General features: G+C 36.2%; 1 protein-coding gene across 2 annotated transcripts in view; it reads right to left on the bottom strand.

Annotated features, from left to right (window-relative positions):
- SPATA6 (spermatogenesis associated 6) overlaps window positions 1-24,245 on the bottom strand; it is a 154,003-nt gene that overhangs the window by 47,824 nt on the left and 81,934 nt on the right. Inside the window, exons 10-11 of one of the 2 annotated variants that reach the window (XM_027108605.1) lie at window positions 9,680-9,864; window positions 5,510-5,561 (exon numbers count right to left, since the gene is read on the bottom strand). In XM_027108605.1, the coding sequence (XP_026964406.1) occupies window positions 5,510-5,561; window positions 9,680-9,864 (237 nt within the window). Of the gene's footprint in view, window positions 1-5,461; window positions 5,562-9,679; window positions 9,865-24,245 lie in introns of both variants that reach the window. The other variant, XM_027108604.1, reaches the window with a different exon arrangement.

Raw genomic sequence — 24,245 nt, 5'->3', positions numbered from 1 at the left:
AGCTTGACGGAGTTTTATCATTTCATTGAATCTAGAGTTCAAACTGGGGAAAATTGACATCTTAATTTGGAGTCCTCCAATCCATGAATATGGTATATCTCTGATTAGTTCTATCTTTTTTGATTTCTTTCAATGGTGTTTTGTAGTTCTCAGAATGCAGATCCTGCATTAGGTATAATCCTATTAGAATTATACCTAAGCATTTCAATTTCTGGTGCTATTGTAAACTGTATGGGTTTTCTAAATTAAAATTCCAATTGTTCATTGCTGGTATATAGGAAATATTACTTTCTTTGTATTTTGTGACATTGCTAAACTCACTTATTAGGAGCTTTTAGGTTGTTTGGAATTTTCTACATAGATAACCATATCCTTTGCAAATACAGTTTTGTTTCTTCCCTTCTGACCTTTATGTCTTTTATTTATTTTTCTTGCCTGTCTGCATTATCTAAGACTCCCAGTATGATGTTAAAGGAATGGTGAGAGAGGGCATGCTTGCCTTGTTTCTGAGCTTAGGGGGAAAGTATTCAGTCTTTCACCATTAAGTATAATGTTAGCTGTAGGTTTTTCAAAGATGGTCTTTATTAGGTTAACGAAGTATCCTTCTACCTCAACTTTACTAAGAGTGTTTATCATGAATAGAGTTGAATTTTGTTGGATACTTTTTCTGCCTATTGAAATGACCCTGAGAACAAATATGTATCTAATCCTATGGTAATCCTATTCTTCCTATGTTAATAGGAGGAATTTACATTGCATTTCTGGAATAAGCCCACATGATTAGGATGTATTTTCATTTTTATATACTTCTGGTTCTAATTTGCTAATATGTTGTTAGGGATTTTTACATATATGTTCATGAAGGATTTTGGTCTGTATTTTTCTTTTCTTGTAATGTCATTGTCTGGTTTTGGCATCAGAAGAAATGTTGATATCATAAGATGACCTGGGGAGTATTCTTTCTTCTAGTTTCAGGAATGTGTAAAACTGGCATTATGTTTTCCTTAAAGGTTTGGTAGAATTCACTAGAGAAAGCCTCTGGGCTTAGCGTTTTCTTTTATGGAAGATTCCTAACTCTAAATTAAATTTCTTTAATAGATATACAACCATTGCAATTATCTATTTCTTTTTGAGTTAGCCTCGGTAGTCTATGTCTTTCAAGATGTTCTTGAAAGTTATGTCTTTCAAGAAGTTTCAAATAGTTTTCACAGCAATGTAAACAGAGCAGAAGACAGGATTAGCAAACTAGAGGACATTTCAAAAGAAAGTATCTAAACTAGAAAGAAAGAGAGAGAAAAAAAAGAATTAAAAACATCAAAATAAGCATAAGATACATATGATACACAGTCTAAAGACCTTATATAAATGTAACTGGAAATTCCAGATGGACAGTAAATAGATATTGGGGCAGAAGCAATGTTTAAAGAAAGAATGAACAGGTTTTCCAAAACTGCTGAAAGATATCAACCTAAAACTTTAAGAAGCTCTGCAAACTTAACGTAGAATTGATCCAAGAAAATTACATCTAGGTATATCACAGTACGATTACTAAACACAAAGTTGAAGAGCAAATCTTAATTGCAACAGAGGGGGGAAACTCCACATTACTGCAAAGGAATGACAGCTGACTTTTCAACTGACACAAATGAATGGCTTCTTTAAAGTGCCCAAGGAGGGAATTCCCTGGCAGTGCAGTGGTTAGGATTCTACTTTCACTGCTTTCACTGCCAAGGGCACAGGTTCAATCCCTGGTCAGAAAACTAAGATCCCATAAGCCATGTGGTGTGGCGGCAAAAAAAAAAAAAAAAAAAAAAAAAGTGCCAAAGAAAATAACCACCAACCTAGAAATTGATAACTTTATATCTAGTAAAACCACCCTACACAGAAGTAAAATCATGATGTTTTCAAACAAACAAAACTGGAATTCAAAGCCAGGATAATAACATGAAAGAAAGTACTAAAGGGAGTTTTTTGGGCAGGAGGAAAATGACTCAAAAATCCAAATGGGAATATGGAATTGCAGGAAAGGATGAAGAATAATAGAAAGGGTAAATATGTGATTAAAATGAATAAACATTACTATGCAAACAAAATTAATTTGTTGTGTGTTTTATATATGTAGAATCAAAATTCATGATAATAGATGTTCAGAAGAAGAGGTGGGGGCTTCCCTGGTGGCACAGTAGTTGAGAGTCCACCTGCCGATGCAGGGGACACGGGTTCGTGCCCCAGTCCAGGAAGATCCCACGTGCCGTGGAGTGGCTGGTCCCGTGAGCCATGGCCGCTGAGCCTGCGCGTCCGGAGCCTGTGCTCTGCAATGGGAGAGGCCACAACAGTGAGAGGCCCGCGTACGGCAAAAAAAAAAAAAAAAAAGGAAGAGGTGGGTTAAAAAAAGAGTTAACTGTTTTTAGGTCCCAACATTACTGGGGAGGTCAGCAAAGAAATAATTTGTTATATATGCAAGTTGAAATCTCTAGGGAAATGAATAACAGAATAGTAAAAAAAATGAATAATGAGTTAATAAAAAGGAAATGGATAATTAAAAAGTTACTAATCCAAATAAAATCTGCATCAATCTACATAAAAATTCTAGATTTTCATTATTGGAAAGAAATCTCATGTGCTATTCACAAGATACGCACTTTAAATATATTGATAAAAAGCAAAGGATGGAAAAATATACACCATGCATATACTAGGGAAAAGAAAGCTGCTGTAACTATACAACTAGTAGACAAAACATACTGTGAAACAAGAAATATTACTAGAAACAAAAAGGGAACGTTTACATAAGAGGTTTGTATCGTAGTCTGAAATCTGTATCCAACTAACAATTTGGCTTCAAAATACATAACATAAAATTAACAGAACTAGAAAGAAAAACAGACATATTCACAATCATAAAACTTGAAACTTTCATGAAATTTGACACCTACCTACCACTATACAGAAAAAAATAATTCCAACAAAAAGCCTTTAGAAGAAAACATATGATAGAATCTTGAACTAGACTGATGGAAGAAATTTTCACATATTGAGGTATGGGGAATCATTCTGGCTTGTACATCATTTGGCTTGAACTTTATGCTAACTAGAGCCAGCAGTCTTATGGTCTGTCAAATGTACATTGTACAATTGCTTTAACTAAAAACAACAACAGCAAATAACAAAAATGCACTTTGCACTTACCAGACTGTTTAGAATGTCCACTTGGAAGATAGGGATAAATGTGGGCCCTTTCTATGACACTAATGCTAGTACTCCCTCGAAGATGCGGTTCCCTTCTCAGACACTGTGGTCATGCTGACTCGCTGTGTATGTGCTAATCAGTCTCTTTGGAAACTTTGAAGGACCGTACCCCTGTCATGTCTGATGTTTGTTCTTTGTTCTGACAAGATATGAAACTGAGGTTCAGGCATCCAAAATGGAGCCAGTTGGTCACTGTGGATGTGGTTTCAGACATGTTCCTGCATCACTAAGACCTTGAAATTTTCTGAACTGTATCAAACTCAAGGATACCACCAGCAGTTCTCAAAACAACATCTGCAGCTGCAGCCAGCTGCAACCTGAAGGTCTCAAGGTCTCCCCCTGTGACTACACAGCCATTTCGGACCCTAACCAATCCTTACTTAACTCATCTACCCAACTGTAACTCTGCGGTTTTTGCTGATATAAGCCTCCTCCGCTTTGTAGTCTGGCAGAACACAATTCAAGTGCTTCTCCTTCACAATTCAAGTGTCCTCGGCTATAGTCCTCAGTCTGGCTCTAATAAAGCTCTTCTCTATTCCTATTTTGGATTTATTATTTCTGTTGACAAGACAAAAATTGTAAAAATGCTAATAAAAAAAGATAAATTTGATTCATTGTATGTAAGAACTTCTTTTCATCAAAAGATACCATTAAGAGAATGAAAAGGCAAGGCACAGAGTGGAAAAAGAAAATTGCAAAACATATATCTGACATATCAAAAATCAACATGGAACTTTAACAAAACAAAAAAAGAGACAACTCAGTACAAAAATAGGCAAATAACTTGAACAAGTACTCACAAAAGAGGATATCCAAATAGCAATAAACAAATGTACTAGTCATCAAGAAACAGCAAATTAAAACCATTATGTTATAAAAATACTTCTCACTATCAAAATGCCAAAATTAAAATACACACACACACACACACACACACACACACACACATACACAACCTATCAGTAGTAGCGAGGACAAACTGAATTCACACAGGCTGGTAGTGGGAGTGTAAACTGTTAAAATCACTTGGAAAAGTCTTTGGCGGTATCTAGTAAAGCTTAATGTTTACACACTCTATGAGTAATTCCACTGGTAGGGACATACCCAAATAAAATGTATACAATGTTACCCAAGGAATAAGCTGTTCATAGCAGTTCTAAAATAGCTCAAACCAGAAACAACCCACATGTCCATAAACAGAGGAATGCATAAATCAATGGCAGTATTTTCACACAATGAAATACCATGCAGCAGCAAGAGTGCAGAACTATATAACAAGATGTCTGTATTGCAAAAATGTCTGAATTGAAAAAACAAAATGAAGTAACTACGAAAAGAAGGGAAAAGACATGGTTGGATGTCATTTGTATAAAGATCAAAAATATACGATACTAATCTTGCTATTAGAAGTTAGGATAATGTTAACCCTGGGAGTGACAGTCACTGGGACTATCTATATTACACTTTGAAAACAAATTTAATTTAAAATCAATATGCATACAGAAACTTTCAACAGTACAAACTGATGTCAATGTCACATAATCCAGTTATATCTCCAGGACTAAACTTGGTGTCCAACATGACTCATGATAAACAATTGTTTTTAAATTAATGACTGAAACAAGAAATCAAACACAAAAAGAATAATATACTGTAATTATTTCCCAGCTGTTGTTCATATATATGTTTATTTGCCTTATGTCAGAAAGTATTCTCATACTGATCTTCTCTAATATGAAACCTGATAAACCTGACCTCTTCTTTTCCTCTTTTAAGTTTTAATTAACATAAAAATCAGCTGGGAAACTTCTCCAAAATACATATGTCTCATCCCATCTCTCGTTCTACCATTTAATCAAATCTGTTTGCAGGAAATGGAATTGCTTTATTCTGGGTCACAAAACAAGGGTTCCCATATTTTGAAGGCTGTGAAAAAATTATCATAAAGTCACTACTTACTGACTCTTTATGAGATAGTTATCACTAACATTTTTTATAGTTCACATGATCTGTGTCAAACATTTTGCATAATGACTCAGGTCAAGCAGGAAGTTAGATACATTGCCTTTAGCAAAACCACTGACTTCCTTTAAATGGAGGTTGTATCTTTTCTATTCCTTCCCAGTGATTAAACTTTGCGAGCTTTAAGCATCTTGGGTGGTTTTCATGCCTAATTATAAAAAGCCTTCAAAAGAAAAATTTAGAAACTAACATATAAATGTCTCTGATGAGCCTGATGTGATTTCAAGACATTCTTTACCCGGTCATGGATCTCATCGCAGTTTGAAGGTGAACACCAGTCAGAATGGAATCTGTAGGCATAAAAAACAAAGGGGACTTGTAGCCAGAGGGACAGAAAAGTAAATCTTTCCAAATGCCAGACACAGAAAGTTATTTTTTCTTATCTCTATATGATAACATAAAAAGATTAAAATAACGTATTTTCTTTCTTTGACCGAGGGCGAGAGGCAGATATAAAATCAGGTACTAATTCTCAACTGTAGTATTAAGTCCTCACAATATGTTCCATTAACAGTCTTAATAATAAAGTTTGACATGATTTGGGGAGAGCATATCTATATATCTGACCATTTTAACAATTTCCATACATAAGTCTTCAGAGGTTTATCTTTAAATAAAGATATAAATTTTTATATTAGAGCAATAACTCCACCTATAGTGCCTTTAAAATTAGTTCTTATTTTCCAGTCTTGAAATTAAACATGTCAAAGAAGAAGGAAAGCAACTATTCCTCTTTCTCATGCCCTTCCCAAACTCAAAACTGGCACTTGTATAATTAAGCTACTTTATTTGTTTTATACAAGTAATAATGAAAATTTCCACATCCATCTGATTATAATGCATCTACATGACATATTCTTGATAATTCCTTTATAAAGGAATGAGTACTAAAATGTTAACAGGTTGCTTAAAACTTTCTAGCTCCCAGTTTGTTCTTACAAAGTTATAATTTTACGTGTTTACACAAAGTATAAACTGTTAAGCAGGATAAATGATTTACATAATCTGTTTTAAAGAATGCAATCAGTAATGGATGATCAACTATATATAAATTTTAATCTCCTGCATTTGTAATAGGAAGTGTTGCTGCATTTATGGAAATATATCAGCAGACCTTGCTATTTGCTACATATGTAACACATCTTGAAAATCAGAGACCCAAATATCCAGCTCCAAGAGGATCTCTTCAATGATACTATGAGAGGATCCACTAGTCTGTGCTGTGGTATAAGAAATAATTACCTAGCAATCTAACTCCATTTACAAAAAGCAAAACCTTTAGCATGATCAAAAAGAATATCAGCTCCTTTTAAATTAGATTTTCTATTATTTCTTAGTCTGATTTTAGTAATAACTCTACAAGCTAATATAAATTATAAGTCATAATATTAATATTTATACTTTAAGGAGAAAACCGCTTCTGAAATGTAACACTTATAATCAAAATTGAAACCCTTGCATGGTGTGCTAACCCTATTGGAGGTATTCTTTAAATAGGCTTAAAGCAAAAAGGACTTTCACTGTAAATAAATTCATTTGCTTAGAGTCACTGGTAAAGTTTTCAAAAGTCTGTTTATTCATATACTTGATTAAGGAGTCAGCTTTTTACAGCAATCTTAGAGGAAAACTTATTTAATTTTAATGAAGATTTACCCAGATAAACCAGAGCTGTATGTTCTGTCATATTCCCAAGTTTGCCTGGGACATAAAATCTACATTTACATCAGTTTAAATTGTTTATTGATTCCAATGGATTGTATAAATATAGTATATTTCTCGGTGACCTAAAAGCCAGATCAGAGAATGTCTTATATTTAAAGATGTGGTACTGAGTGTGCTAAAAAGAACAAAATGTTTTTGTTCCTAGTAATGTCTTAAAGACATATTGTTTGACATATTTTACTTTCTTCTATAGACTAGATATAGATCTTTTTTAGAAAATACACTCAAAGCAGAGGTGTTCTACGTTAGTGAAAGTAAAAAAGTTTATTTACCCTGGAAAGTACCCCAATAAAATTTTATTAACTTATTTAGATGTATTCAAACTAAATTGCCATTATATTCTTTTATTTTAAAAGTACCTCAAATTTCCTCAAGTCATAAGTAAAATATGTAATGTTTAATATTTGAATCACTGATATCCTTCTGGCAAAGAACTTATTTATCTATATCTACTATCCAACATCAAAATAAATGTGTAAATGCTGTTACCTACTCTAAACCATCCCCTGCCTTGAAATATGAAAAAGGGACAGTTGACTTTAGCTACCCTCAATAAAGAATTTTTGAAAATAGCCTCAGTGAAAAATTTATCAACCTGGCTTCAAAGCTGGGACAATTATATACAAGGATAAAATAACACAAGACTAAAATTGACATTTTACTATAGTAGTAGACAACTGGAGAGTTCTGCAAAATATGCAAAAAGGTAGAAAAATAAATCAATATTTATAAAAACATACCCAAGGAGATACAGGTAAAAAAAATTCTTGAAAACCTACAGATATGGCAAAGAACCTAATCAAGAAAACCACAAGGGCTTCCCTGGTGGCGCAGTGGCTGAGAGTCCGCCTGCCGATGCAGGGGACACGGGTTCGTGCCCTGGTCCGGGAGGATCCCACATGCCGCGGAGCGGCTGGGCCCATGAGCCATGGCCTCTGAGCCTGTGTGTCCGGAGCCTGTGCTCCACAACGGGAGAGGCCACAACAGTGAGAGGCCCGCATACCACAAAAAATAAAAAAAAGAAAACCACAAGTGCTTAATTCTAAAAGTAGGGAAAAAGAGTGTAGCACCAACTGAATATCTGAACATCTGAGCAGACATGGAAATCAAAGAAAGTCCCTGAAAACTGAGATGCAAGTTACCAGACTTCAGTAGAAAAACCTCTCTTCAAGAGCTTCTCCTGAACTTTTAAAGCCTATAGATACACAGACATATATCTCCCTATGTAAATATACAGATGTATCTATCTATCTATGTATCTAGCTATGTATCTATCTATCTATGTATCTATCCATCTATGTATCTAGCTATGTATCTATCTATCTATGTATCTATCTACCTACCTACCTACCTACCTACCTACCTATCTGTCTGAACTTGATCTCCATAGGCATAATTCTAATACACTTGAAGCAACATTCATCAAAATTCCCTATCTCAGGATGAGGGTCTCTAGCATACCTTCATATACCCATTTCAAATGCTTACAGGGCTAATGAGGAAACAGATAAATCTATCTGTTCAAGACAGAGATGTTTTAATACAGTTTCCAAACTGATATACTCTTGTTTGAATCATCAGTTTTGAGATGAACTTTTGATAGACTCTCTACAGCTAATTTAAACTTCCTTATTTATGCCTGATAGCCCTAAGTACGCTGCAGGAATTTGGTGTGGTACTTTAGCTTTTTGATACCATTTGTAAAGATAGGTTTTATTTCTATGTGTTGACGGCATATCTCTTAGGTTTTCAAATTTCTATAAAATTTCTTAAATACCCAGGGTTGGGTTTTTGGTTTTGTTTTTTAATTTATGACAACTCTTGTTTTCTATGTTACCAAGAGGGAGGCAAGGAATTTCCAATTTGGATTCAACAACAACAAAAACAGATGAAGAAGAATTCTTTCTTTCACATTCAAATTATAACAAGTATCTAACTTTGTTTGCCAAAGCATTTTTAGAGGGAGAACTAGAATCTTTACATAAGGTTAAGATAGACAGACGATTCTCTTGGCAAGTTGAGGGTAGGTAATTTGAGGAAAATAGGCGCCATGTACCAATAATATATAGTATCATCATTATCACTAAAAGGAAAATATAACCTATGCTATTTTTATACATAAGCCATGACTATAATACTAAATCCCTATGAATCTACTAAAAACAAACTATCATATACTCTATTTTTCACTTGGGAACTACAAAATTTAATTAGGGTTAAAGTGACCCTAATTAATAAACTCACTAATAGTTAATAAACTCACTTTGAGAGAACTGGGCTGGGGAGGAGTATCTAGCATTGTATAATATGCAATATGATCTAAACAAAAACAATTTAAAGTAAGTCTCTTAAAATCAGATTATCCCGTTACGAATAATCACATCACATACATAATTACTGTCTGCTCTTTTCTTTTCTTTTTTTTTTTTTGCGGCACGCGGGCCTCTCACTGTTGTGGCCTCTCCCGTTGCGGAGCACAGACTCCGGACGCGCAGGCTCAGCGGCCATGGCTCACGGGCCCAGCCGCTCCGCGGCACGTGGGATCTTCCCGGACCGGGGCACAAACCCGTGTCCCCTGCATCGGCAGGCGGACTCTCAACCACTGCGCCACCAGGGAAGCCCTGCCTGCTCTTTTCTAATGATGATTATTCAAAAATTTAGTACAGAAATAGAGACCAAGCATTACCTTTCCCTGAGAGAAGCACGATTTAACACAGGGCTTGGAGAATGCTTCGGCATTGTAGAGGGTGCTGAATGAACGAGTGAGGTCCTGGATGAATGCTGGGGCTTGCTACGTGACCTTGAACTCAAATAGTCATCACATCTTTCCAAAGAGTCATCGAAGTCTCTCCCATGAGGTGTTCTGATGACCTGTTTAAAAATTTTTTATATATATACATATATATATGTGTATATATATAGATACACATATATATACATGTATATATATATATACACACACACAGGATATATATAGTGACATTATACACACACACACACACACACACACACACACACACATACCCTTTGTAAAAGTAAAAAAATCAAATATAATGCCACAGCTATATTTGAAGGTAAATTTCAAAATGTAGCAGTCATTACTACCACTGCATGACTAGACATTAAATACATATGATTATTCATTCCACATGTCCAAAATCTACAGAACTTTATCAATTCCAATGGCTTTTGAGTAGGAATAGGGTAAAGGTAGGGATGTATATATAAAACAAAGGACAAATACACATGAACTAATGATAGTCTAGTTTATCTATGAGGCCAAACAAAACAGAATTCTAGTCCTCATACTCATTCATTGCTTCATAATAAATCAGGGTAGATAAATGAATAAATTCCTACCCTTGTAGAACTTATATTCTAGTAAAATTTACATTCTAGTAAGGAGAGAGAGATTTAAAAACACACACCTGGAGTCTGTCATACAGAGTGAAGTAAGTCAGAAAGAGAAAAACAAATACCGTATGCTAACACATATATATGGAATCTAAAAAAAAAACCAAAAAAACCCCACAAAAAAACATAGTTCTGAAGAACCTAGGGGCAGGACAGGAATAAAGACGCAGAAGTAGAGAATGGACTCAATTGAGGACACAGGGAGGGGGAAGGTTAAGCTGGGACGAAGTGAGAGAGTGGCATGGACTTATAAATACTACCAAATGTAAAATAGCTAGCTAGTGGAAAGCAGCCGCATAGCACAGGGAGATCAGCTCAGTGCTTTGTGACCACCTAGAGGGGTGGGATAGGGAGGGTGGGAAGGAGACGCAAGAGGGAGGAGATATGGGGATACATGTATATGTATAGCTGATTCACTTTGTTATACAGCAGAAACTAACACACCATTGTAAAGCAATTATACTCCAATAAAGATGTTAAAACACACACACACACACACACACACCTGCCCGCCCAAAATAAATAGGTAAAATATACAGTATCTGGAAGGATGGTAAATACCATGGGAAGAAAATAAAGGCGATAAGAAGTGCTGCTGGGTGGAGTGGCAGGGGTATGTAGGGCAGGAGCTGTAATTCTAAATACAGTAGCCAATTGGGACCTCACAGAGAAGACTGTCCTAGTAAAGATCTAGGGAGTAAAGGCCTGAAGACCCTAGTGAAGACCATAAGACCTAAGTCAGGGGGACATTTGTGAGAAGAACATTCCAGAAAGAGAGAAAAATAAACACAAAGATCCTGTGGATGGGGTAGGGTGCATGCCTGATAGTTAGAAATAGCAAGGAAGCCAACAGGGCTGGACAGAATAGTAGGAAATAAAGTAAATAAGGTAAATTTTAAGGATTTAGTCTTCTATTCTAAACAGAGGAAAAATAAGCTCTTTTTATTTTTTTGTAAGTAAGATCTCCTCGGCTACTGTGTCGAGAACAGTCTATAGTGGGCCCAAGGGCAAAGGCAAGGAAATCAGTTAAGAAACTATTACAACAAAGTATGGAAAGAACGCTGGCTTGATTCTGAGTGATAGCAGTGGAGGCAAAAAGTGATCAGATTCAGAAGTCATCTGGAAGATACAGCCAACAGGATTTGCACAGACTACCAAGGATAACATCAAAGTTTTCTGGTGAAATCAACTGGAAGAGTTGAGTTTGTATGAATTAGCTATACCCTTCCAAATGGACAGGCGGAAGAGTAAGATATTAGGAGTCTGGTTTTGGACATGTTGAGCTTCACACATCTATTCATCAAACAAACTATTAAAGCAGAGGTTCAGGAGAAGAGTCCAGGGTAAATGTACAAGCTGGTAATTTCCAGAGTCTAAATGGCATTTAAAAGTATGGCACTAGGTGATATAACCAAGGAAGTGAGCATAAATAGGAAACACCTGAAAACTGAGCCCTGGGAAGACTCCACTGTTTAGAGGCTGGGAAGATGAGAAGGAAACAAACTGAGGAATGGCCAGGGAAGAAGTGGAAGAAAAAGGAGAATGTGTTATTCTGGAAGTCAATTAAATAATGTATTTCAAGGAGGAGGAGTAACTAGCTCGGTCAAGTACTGCTGACAGGTCAAGGCAGAAAAGGCTAGGAATGAACTTCTGGATTTTAGCGGGGGGGGGTCATAAATAATATTAATAAGAGTAGCTTTGATGGGGGCTTCCCTGGTAGCACAGTGGTTAAGAGTCCGCCTGCCAATGCAGGGGACATGGGTTTGAGCCCTGGAACAGGAAGAGCCCACATGCCGTGGAGCAACTAAGCCCATGTGCCACAACTACTGAGCATGTGAGCCACAAATACTGAGCCCATGTGCCACAATTACCAAAGCCCATGCACCTAGAGCCCATGCTCTGCAACAAGAGAAGCCACCGCAATGAGAAGCCCATGCACCACAGCGAAGAGCAGCCCCGGCTTGCCACAACTAGAGAAAGCCTGTGTGCAGCAACAAAGACCCAACACAGCCAAAAATAAATTAAAATAATTTTAAAAAAAGAGCAGCTTTGGTGGAATGACGGGAGTGATAATCTGGAGTTAAGTTCGAGAGAATGAGAGAGACCTAAATGTAAGGCCAGACACTATCAAACTCTTAGAGGTAAACATAGGCAGAACACTCTATGACATAAATCACAGCAAGATCCTTTTTGACCCACCTCCTAGAGAAATGGAAATAAAAACGAAAATAAACAAATGGGATCTAATGAAACGTCAAAGCTTTTGCACAGCAAAGGAAACCATAAACAAGACAAAAAGACAACCCTCAGAATGGGAAGAAATATTTGCAAATGAAGCAACTGACAAAAGATTAATCTCCAAAATTTACAAGCAGCTCATGCAGCTCAATATCAAAAAAAGAAACAACCCAATCCAAAAATGGGCAGAAGACCTGGACATTTCTCCAAAGAAGATATACAGATTGCCAACTAACACATGAAAGAATGCTCAACATCATTAATCATTAGAGAAATGCAAATCAAAACTACAATGAGATATCATCTCACACTGGTCAGAATGGCCATCATCAAAAAATCTACAAACAATAAATGCTGGGGAGGGTGTGGAGAAAAGGGAACCCTCTTGCACTGTTGGTGGGAATATAAATTGATACAGCAACTATGGAGAACAGCATGGAGGTTCCTTAAAAAACTAAAAATAGAACTACCATACGACCCACTACTGGGCATATACACTGAGAAAGCCGTAATTCAAAAAGTCATGTACCACAATGTTCATTGCAGCTCTATTTACAATAGCCAGGACATGGAAGCAACCTAAGTGTCCATCGACAGATTAATGGATAAAGAAGATGTGGCACATATATATAATGGAATATTACTCAGCCATGAAAATAAACAAAATTGAGTTATTTGTAGTGAGGTGGATGGACCTAGAGTCTGTCATACAGAGTGAAGTAAGTCAGAAAGAGAAAAACAAATACCGTATGCTAACACATATGTACAGAATCTAAAAAACAGAAACAAAAAGAAATGGTCAACCTAGGGCCAAGATGAAGAACCTAGGGCCAAGATGGGAATAAAGACGCAGACCTACTAGAGAATGGACTTGAGGATATGGGGAGGGGGGAGGGTAAGCTGGGACAAAGTGAGAGAGTGGCATGGACATATATACACTACGAAACGTAAAATAGATAGCTAGTGGGAATCAGCTGCATAGCACAGGGAGATCAGCTCGGTGCTTTGTGACCACCTAGAGGGGTGGGATAGGGAGGGTGGGAGGGAGGGAGATGCAAGAGGGAAGAGATATGGGGATATATGTATATGTATAACTGATTCACTTTGTTATAAAGCAGAAACTAACACACCATTGTAAAGAATTATACTCCAATAAAGATGCTAAAAAAAAATTAGGTAAATACCAAGGAAATTTGAGTAAATTAAGGACTTTAGTTAATAATAATATATCTATATTGATCCATCAATTATAACAAATGTACCATACTAAATAAGATGATAATAATATGAGAAACTGGGTATGGAGTATATGAGAACTCTCTGTACTATCTTTGTGTTTTTTATGTAAATATAAAACTGCTCTTAAAAAAAAAAAAAGAACTGCCATTTAAAAAAAAATTAGAATTAAGCTATGCTAGGTAAAATTTTAAAATTTAACTTGCCCTTTTGCTTACATTTATTTTCTTTATGCTTCCAATCCACCAACGTTCTTTCTGTTACATTTTTATCTTACGATTTTATCCCTTAGTTCAAGTATTGTTTTATAATGCACATCCCTACTATATCATGTACATATCATAGAGAAAGTGGATTAGTTGTGTTGTAACACACAAAAACATCACCCTTGGGCAGACTTTTCATACCAGGCACATCTCATAGCCCCATCCTTTGTTGGTTGCCTTTGGGTTCCTATTCCTGACCCAATGGTGTCTGGATGATAGTGTTGACGTAACTCAAAAGATGGTGACTCATGGCTGCGTTTTCACTAGAGGCCCCAGAGATATGGCAGTTATCTGGTAAACCTAACCATCCTAGGTCCTGATTAGGGTAGACTTCAAACCATCTTTTGTATTGACCCAGCTTTCTTATCTCTTCTCTGACATATATTCCCTGCAAATACTATGCCAATGTACCCAAGACACTAAATGCTTCTAAAAAAAAAAATTAAATTAACCATATAGATTGGTTAGTTTTATTATGAATTCATTATTGTCAGTATGATATGGACACTCAAATTACTTTGACATTCTCTAATGCCAGCATCCTCATTGGAATTAATACATCCTTCCCATAATGTTCTTTAAATCCTCTGACACACTCTCACACAGATGTTTCTAACATGCTACCTCTGCTCTCCTGTGAATCTTCTGAGTCCACACATGTATGCTCCCTTCTATCTAATCTCAGAAGTTTCTTCGATCCAAGAATAACACCTACCTCCATCTGTGCTTTATCCCCATTCTTTTTCACATCCTTTGAACTTCCCTCCATTAATTATTAGCATGCTATCTGTATTTCCAGCTTCTTCAGTTCAACTGGCTCCCAACTTTTAATGCAATTCATGCCTGATCTCTCCCATTTTTATCTCTCTTCTTTTGTACATTAAAAAAACTCATTGAAGGTGCAGACTAAACATATTGCTATTTTTCTACCTCTCCTGTACTTATAATGTTTCATCAAAACCTACTCTTCCACAACTTATTTTATAAATCCTGTCTTTTCCTCCCAGTTCTCATACTACTTGGCCTCTGCAGCATTTGTCACTGGTCAGTCCTCTTTTAGGTCTTCTCTCCTGAATTTCTCCTCCTCTGTTTCCTTAGTCACCTCTTTTCATGGTCCAGTGGACATTCTTCATCCTTCATCTCATCACTGAAATCAGTGGCTGCTCTCCAATGTTATACTTTCTGCCCCTGTCTCATGTACCTTCTCTTTGGTTGATTTCCTTTGCTTCTATTATCAAGTGTACAGTAATCTTTGAAACACTTATCTATGGACAAGACTTAGCTTTCCAAGATTTATCTCTGGAAATCCAGATCTGGATACCCATTTCTCTGTAAGGCAGCTCTATTTGGATTTTCCACATGTAACCAAAACTCAGTAAATTAAAAATTTTTATCTCCACCATGCTCTTACCTCTGCTATTCCAGACTTCATCATTATCTTAGACCTAAGCTAAAAATCCATAATTCATATTTCCGCAACACCAAGTATGGTCCATCTCTTTATTCACTCCAGAGCAAGCTATTTATGGACGACATAAAGTTTAGAATTCTGCCGTCTTGAAATCTTAAATAAATTCGAGAAAATGTCAATTCTATCAATGAAAAGAAAAGAAAACTGAGATGGTTGATTGAAAATTTAGGGGACCTGTCAGATCAAATGAAAGAACTGAAAAAATTAATAACTATATAATATCATTTAAATGGCATTAGACATAGGAAAAAGTAGAATTGGCACTGGCTTTATCAAATTGACAACGTAACGCGCATAGTTTTGAACTTTCCCAAAATATAGTGAAAGAGTTAAAAATTCTCAGAGTAGAAAAATTATTGAAAGACAAAATAGAAGAAAAACTTTCCTGAACTAATGAGATACATCACGGGGGATATTATGAACCAGCAACATTAATTAAAAGAACAAAAACACCACAAAAAAAAAAAAAAGAGAAAATGAGAGAGAGGAACTGAATTTATTTAACAAATACTTAACTTCCAGTCACCATGTTAAATGTTGGGATTACAACAGTGAACACAACGAAATCCCTGCCTTTATGAGCTTATGTCCTAGCAGTTACTATCAACGAAATATTTGACCTTTTAAGAAGGTCAATATGACCTTTAATCTTTCTCAGACTCATTTCACTTGTATGTAAAACAGGGTTAATAACAGCTACCTTATAGATCTTCCGTCATTTATTTAAAGTATCTTGCAGAATGCCTAGGTGTGTGAATTAGTTATACAACAAATATAAGTCCTTTATTATTAAGACACCACTCCAACATGGCTTCTTACTTCAACCCTACCACAATTTTCACTGCTTTCCAGAATTACAGCAACATATGGTGAGCCAGCAGTCAGCTGAGAGAATCAAGCTTTCATCCCAGAACCAAACAGCATGTAATTCAAATGACTCAGTTACAGTCCCAAATAACTGACCAAGAAATATGTGATCCAGATTGAATAAAAGAAAAAACTGAAAAGTGCTCTATTGTTAGCTGTTCACAGAGACAAAGTAAAAACACGGTGAATGTCAAAAACAAGATCAAAAAGGTCCATGACCAATAAATACAAGTGTATATATTAAGAAACTGATAGAAAAGAAAAAAAAGTGCTATAATGCTGTTTCTAGAATTATATCCAAATATGAGTCACTTGGCTTATAGTAGAGAGATTATTTTCTCTTCATTAATTTCAATGCCATTTGAGTCATGCTGGCTGGCAGACCATTTCATTTTTTGTTTACTAAAATTTCTCCACAAACTAGTCAGCAACACTTTAAATAAAGCCTCTTCTAGGTGACTACAACTGACTTTTTTTCTCTTTATCAGAATATTCACGGAGAATCTCTTGAACAACATGTTAGCTAACACACAGATCTAGAGAGGTACAGGGATTTGAAATCACAAACCAGATGATACAGAGTATTAACACAAAGAAAACTGACAGTGAGATATGCTAGGTGGCAAATACATCTTAACGACAATATCTGCAGAAGGACATTTATAGACTTCTAATGGTCTAAATGGCGGAGGTCTCATGGAGGAGGTGGATTGGAATCAAGGCCATAAGTAGAGAAAAGGGGGAGATAGGGCATTCCAAGTAGAGGAAAAGGCACAAGGAAAGATAAACAATGAGTACAGTCACTTGGCTAGTTCTGTAGGAAAGTAATCAGAGAGAATATCACAGAGGTGGAGAGGGGCACACTGTAGAGAACCTTGAACGCTGCAACTCAATACTATCTGACATTTACTAAGCATCTTCTATGTATCAAATACTGAACAAGGTAGGAGACAGTAGTCACAGGTAAATATAACAGGAGACCTCAAAGATATTACAATCCAGAATGAGAGACATGAAAAAACAAGTAATGATAAAACAATGAGGAAGGAAATTAGAACTAAATAGATATACAATAAGTAATTGTGCAGTGGGGACACAGCTGGGATGTATTCCTTCCATGGAATTAGAATAAATATTTGTTTTGGAAAATTATTTATCTAAATGGGGAACGGAAGGTATAATAAGGGGGTAAGTCTTTGATAAGAATCTACTTCAAATTTTCAACCGTAAAACTCAGCTTAAGAAAACGTTTTCGTAGCTCTTGTGAGTTTTCCATAGATAGCTTATTCACGTCCTAAAACCAAATGGAATGTTATCTCTTTGGCTCGTAACAGAAGAGTTACATTTCTTGGATGACTCCTCAAGAACCCTGCCTTGGAGTGTTCAAAGAACAGGGTTCAAATCCCTGCTTGTTATGCGACCCTGAGCAAATCATGTACTCTAAGTTTTTATTTCCTTCTCTATAAACTGGGGAAATTATCTTACAGGTTTGCTACAGAAAATAGTAGCAAAATTAGTACAAACACAAAGCAGAGGGCTCGAGTTATGAAAGACAACAGTATTTATTTCCTCTGTTTACAGCAACCTTCATATTTCAGCATAAACAGTTTTTTTTTGTTTTACATTTACAGAAATAGTTCTTTAAATGCCATTTCTAAGACCTCAGAAATGTAATAATTCCAATATTGCAAATGTTGCAAAGTATCAAGATAAAATCTAATATTTTTAAACCAATCTGAAATTGTTACAGGTAGAAAAGAAAATTTCATACACCAAATTCATTGTAATTATATAAATGTAATGTAATTAAATGACATACTTTTCAAATATGTGATACATAATGGTTTGGTTATACCATACTTATGAAATAAGGTTCCTGAAAAGTTGTTTACACAATAAGTTCATAAGTTAAATAATACTTATGCCCATGAAAATTTTATATTTATAGGAACTTCAAGGTCAAATTAATGGAATAGAGAACCACTAAGTATAAATAGGAACCAGGAAATTCACTTATCCAACAAATATTTGTTGAAAGCCCATTTAGTGCCTGGTACTACACACCATGCTTTAAAGTTTCTCCTTTGTCATGGGACATAAAACTTAAGAAATAAATAAAAATAACTCTAATGGAATTTGCTGGGAAGTAGTTGAGAATGAAGACTATAGGAAAGAAGTGCAGTAGAGGTACTATTTTCAGGATAGTAAGAAGCACAGTTCTGATTCAAAAAGGAGAGAAGCAGATATTGGCAACTGAGATCAGTTTCTCAATTTTGCTGAAAACATTCCTTTTGAATCCTACTGAAGGGAATGATCCATTCCTACCTTATCAATTTAAAAATACATATGCTCAACTATCTGGTTTGGTTTAAGGAAGATGTACTTTCTTTACACGGAAGAAAAATTTAGAAGAAATTCCAAAATAATGCAATGAAAATGATAAGTAATTCCTAAGTGTGTCCATCTTTAGGGGGTAGGGGGAAATTCCTCCCTTCTTAGACCACTGTTCAATGCACTTATATAAATAACTTGTTTAATCCTCACAACGACCCTATGTGGTATTTTTATTACCTACGTTTTACAGGAGAGGAAACTGAAGCAAAGTCAAACAGCTATTAAGTGGTAGGGGTCCCAGGCCAGTGAACTATGAGAGATCCACAGCAGAAAAAAATGGAAAATTCCCACAGCCCAGGCCTCACAGGATGCCTATGAGGAAAGTTCCACAGAAGATGCGCTAACAATCTGATTTACTAACAACCCAATAAAAAGAGCCAAGGAACAAACCGACAAACTGTTCCCAAGGAAGAAATTAAATATCCCCCAATTAATTTTATGATGGGATCATAACATTGCTACCAAACCACTCAAGAAAAGCAGAAGAAAGGTAATTAGAGACCACTCTTACTAGTGACCATATGTGACAAAATATCTTAAGTAAAATATTAACAAATTAAATTTAGTGATGTTCAAAAAAAGAATACAACATGATTAAGCTGGGTACATTCAAAGAATACAAGAATGGGTTATCAATAGAAAATCTATTAATTCACTATAGAAAAATCATTATCAACTCAATAGATGCTGAAAAAATTATTCAATAACATCCAACAACCACTCGTAATTAAAACATATACATACCTTGCAAACAAGGAATTTCAAAGGGAACTTCCTTAACTTGCTAGAGGATATCTAACAAAAATCTACTGCAAATGACATTCATAGGTGTGAAACCTTCGACATGATCTTATCAAAGACAGGATCAAGACAACACAGTATTAGTTCATGCTGCAGCGTATCAGGCTGCATTGCAAGAGCAAATTAAGTTTGAAAATTAGTGGCTTAACATAATAAAGGTTCATTTCTCCCTGTGCTTTATGGTAATATAGGTTAGCAAGAGAATCACACTTCACAAAATTGCCCAAGGACCCGGGCTGATGAGACAGGCTGAACAACTTATAGTTGTACCATCTAGAACATGAGACCTCATTATCACTATAACAAGAGAGAGTTGATGTCAATTCTTCTATGCTACACCCTGGAAGGGATCCACATAATTTACATGTATGGTCCATTGGCTGGAACTAGGCCCCATACACCTGCAAGAGGGCTTGAAAATACGGGAGGGGACATGAATAGCCAATGAGCAATAAATGTCTGCCACATCCTGATCACCACTCCTACTTAACAATGTACTGAAAATCCTAGTAAGTCAAGACAAATAAATACTTTGAAAGGCAGAAATAAGATTCATTGTTGAGGATATGGTTTCCTCTATTAAAAAAATTCAAGAATATCTGAGACAAGAATGTTATACAAAAATGTACTGCAGACCCATACATCAGTAAAACACATAAAAATGTAATTTTACATAAAAGACCACTTACAATGGAAACTAAAACTATAAGGTTTCTTGGAATAAATCTACCAATGTGTTAACACATTAGTGGAAAAGTGTATATAACCTTAGTAAGACGTGTGAGAACTGAGACCACTTACATTCACATGGCTTGGCTAAAAGAACAAAAACTGAGGCCCGCCCACCTCAACACGACCTTACCATGAGTTCCAGGAAATTCTTGTCAGGAAAATAATGCTCTAAACCAGTAAATAGCTTCACTATCTGCTTCAGGACCTTCCCATAAATCATTTGCCTGAACAGCAGGCTGCTCAATCACCAATCAGCTCCCTTCTCAAAACACCAGATTCTTAATCTGGGCAAACAGTCCCCTTCTCAGGACAAGACATCACTCAATAGGACAAATCCCTTCCCTATCAAATACCTGTTTATTTACCAAGACTTGCTTTAAGACTCTAACCTCTGTGTCCATTCATCCTAGACTTTTATATCACCAACTCTGCTAATTAGATTCCCTCATTAAAAGCCCTACCTTAAACTACTGGAGCCCAGACCCCAAAACCCTATAAATATCTACCGTTAACCTTTTGGAGATACTACGAAGACTGTAAAGGTGGTGCTCTCCCTTACTGCATAATCATAAGCTCTGCTTTGCTTGGTATTAACAGATCATTCAGTTATCATGGTGGTCCTTCGGTGAGTTGGCAGTTGACAACCCTGGAAGTCCAATAAGATCTAAACAGACCCTCCTGGCTGCCACATCTAAGACGCTCAACTTAAATAGAAATAGTTTTTTCCTCTGAGACACTTGGGTCTCCCTCCTGGTGGTTTCTCTAACTACAACGGTGCTGTAAGTGAATCTTCCTGTTGAAGCTGGACTCTGCTCTCCTTTTGTTAAAGCTCCCAAATGCTGAGTTACTTTGGCTTGTAGGAATGCAGAGCCATTGTCATTATCTGGTCAAATTTGAAAACTTGTAACCCAGGCGGAAATCTATCTTATTACTAACAATACTAATATGTCTCTCTCTCTTTGTCACTTTTTGCTCTGAGTCTGTAAGAGGAAGTTCATAGAGAAGTAACAGGCATTAGCTACTAAAGCTATCCTGGAGCCAGACTTAAGGATTGACAGGTTCAGATGTTCTCATTACACCATTTTAAAATCCTTAGTAGAAACTTTGCCCTGGGACACTTGTCAGAATATCATAAAAACTTTCCTCTGTTTCGTCTTCTTTTTTTTTTTTTGTCATGGGAGAAAACGCCTCTGAGAGAAATCACTACCAAACCTTCCATCTTCCTAGAATTACAGATTTATCAGGTCTCCAATTTAAGAAACCAACCACTAAGTTGGGGCCCAAGACATAAGGTGTACAAGCAACATACTGACCGACACTGCCAGACTCTTATGCCTGTGTTTCAGGTTAGGCCCATACCCCCTCCAAGTTAGATTCAAACTTTCCATCATCTTACATATATTTATACTATAATTTAAAATTTTACACTTATTGTTCCAAATAGCATAATTTCACTAAGCATATTTTAGAATTACAGTGGCCACTTTGGACGGTTTTTTATATGAACAAAACTGTTCATGTGAAAGATGTATTAGAATAAAAAGGAGCAAAATCCTACACATGCAATGGTCTGCACTTCTTAACTGGCCTAACAAAAATTCCAAAACATTTCTGAGTCCACGAATTGCTTCCGTAAAAGATTTGCTGGCCAAGGTAAATTTTTAAAAATGTGAAAATGTAAAACTATGTCTTGTTTAGATACCCTCACATCCCATTGAGAGAAATGGCTTTTATCCCACTATTTCTTATTTCCTGTCCTATGCTCCTCCATTACCTCAGATCTCTATCCTTCTTTCTGTCTGTTTTCATTCCCATCTGACCTGCCAGAAACAAAAGCTCAATGACTTCTTAAAATTAAATCCCCTTCAGAATACATCAAGTGCCACATGGTTGATTTTTAAGCTCTGGTCTGTTTCTGAGCTGAATAGTCAGACACTCTCCAGCATCTAAACAAGATAACCAGGAATTTGCAGCAGAATTTAGAGTTCTGTGAACTTTAAACTAGCCTTTGCACGTTTCCTATCCCAATAAATGGTGTCATCAAACACTGAGTTGTGAAAATTAGAAATATAAGAGTCATTCTTAACATTGCATGGCTAAGCCCCTTCCAATGCTCTCTGCTTTCAAAGTTTTCCTGCCTATTTTTGCCTAGTTCCTGAAATTAAAAAAAAAAAATGCCTCGAGATATTTTTATTGAGATTTTGTTAATTTTTGAATTACCCTACATAGAAGAATATCTTTATGATATTGACACTCTTTCTCTAGGAGAACATCGTATATCTTTTCCATTTGTCAAGTCTACTTTTCTGTCAACATTAATCCTAAATATCTGTGTAATATCTCCACTGCAATCGACCTCCATTACTATCACCCCAATCCAATCCATCATCATTTCTCACATTGACTATTCAATAGCCTACTAACTTGTATATTACTATCCATTCTTTTCCTAGTCCATACTACAATCAAGAGTAATATTCGCAAGGTACAAATCCAACTGTATCATCTTGTTGTTTAAAATAATTTCATTTGCTTCCCATTGTACCTAGGATAACTATCAAAATTCCTAACATGGCGAAAAAGATGTGATCCCTACCTACTACTCCAGCCTCAATTTATATCATGCACCTACCCATGTCTTTCACTCCTAGCAACACTGGTCTTTTAGTTGCCTAGCCATTGAACCTTTATAAATGCTACTTCCCCTTTTCCCTTGCACATGTCCTTCCCTCCTTTTCACACAGTAAATTCTTATTCACTTTCAGCTCAAGAGCAATCACCAGTCCTCAAGATCCTTTTTCCATTCTCCTTCACCAGATCAAATCCTCCTAATATATAACTAGTCCAAGCTAGCATGCAGGTCCCCCATGACATTTATCACAGTTCCAAGTATATATTGATTTTTGTGATTTTATTATTACCTATCTCCCTCATCATCATGAAATATCCATGAATTCAGGCAGAGATAGTTTCTAGTTTTGCTAATTTTTTATTTCTAACATAATAGAGTTTCAGTCATATCATCTTTCCTAATGGTAAGAGAGAAGTTGGGAGTGGAGAGGGACAAGGCATTCTAGATGTGACAGAGAAATGATTAGCTTTCCATCACAATTCATCTTGCCCTCCTCCAGAGCAGAATTACTGCTGAGAAGCAATCCTTGCATCCAGGTGTGGCCATCTGATTAGTTCTTGGCAAACAGAGTGTAGGTAAAAATGTTATGTGTCAATTCCAGGCCAAGGTTTTTAAGAAAGAGATATGCCTCTTCAGGTTCTCCTTCATTTTCCACCATGTGAAGAGGACAGCAAAGCTCTAGAGTAAGGCGAAGGCACAGAATGGGGTCACTGCACGGAAAAATAGTACGCAGATTAGAGGCACCCTAAATTAACTATTATGTGAATAAAAACTAAAGTTCTATTATATTAACCTTCTGAAGTTTGTAGGTTTATTTCTAGAGCAAATAGCATTACCCCAAACAATTCAGAAATCAGTATCTTACTGTACTGGTCTTAACATAGACCTAAATATGCATTGGCCTGTAAGTCAGGAGCAGGAAGCAAGGGAATAGATACTTGAGGATTGAAAATTTAAGATCCAATAATGCAGCAGCAAAATAAAACTGTGGCCTGCAACAGCTGGGAAGATAGACCACATAACTGTCAAGCTTATTATCTCTAGGAAAATAGCTGTAAAGGGCAAGAAATGTAGTGTGTGTTGGCTTTTACTTATACTGAGCAAGGGATTTCAAGAATGACGAGCTCAGGAGAGATTGGTTTGAGAGCAGAAATGAAAGATTTTAGTAATCGAGGGCCTCTCAGGGCCAGGAAAAGTGCGT

Source organism: Aethalodelphis obliquidens, unplaced genomic scaffold (assembly GCF_003676395.1).
Source record: "Aethalodelphis obliquidens isolate GAN/ISIS:26980383/991018 unplaced genomic scaffold, ASM367639v1 scaffold9, whole genome shotgun sequence".
Classification (NCBI taxonomy): domain Eukaryota; kingdom Metazoa; phylum Chordata; class Mammalia; order Artiodactyla; family Delphinidae; genus Aethalodelphis; species Aethalodelphis obliquidens.
The sequence above is the reverse complement of the archived record's forward strand: the minus strand, read 5'-3'. Positions and strand labels throughout refer to the sequence as shown.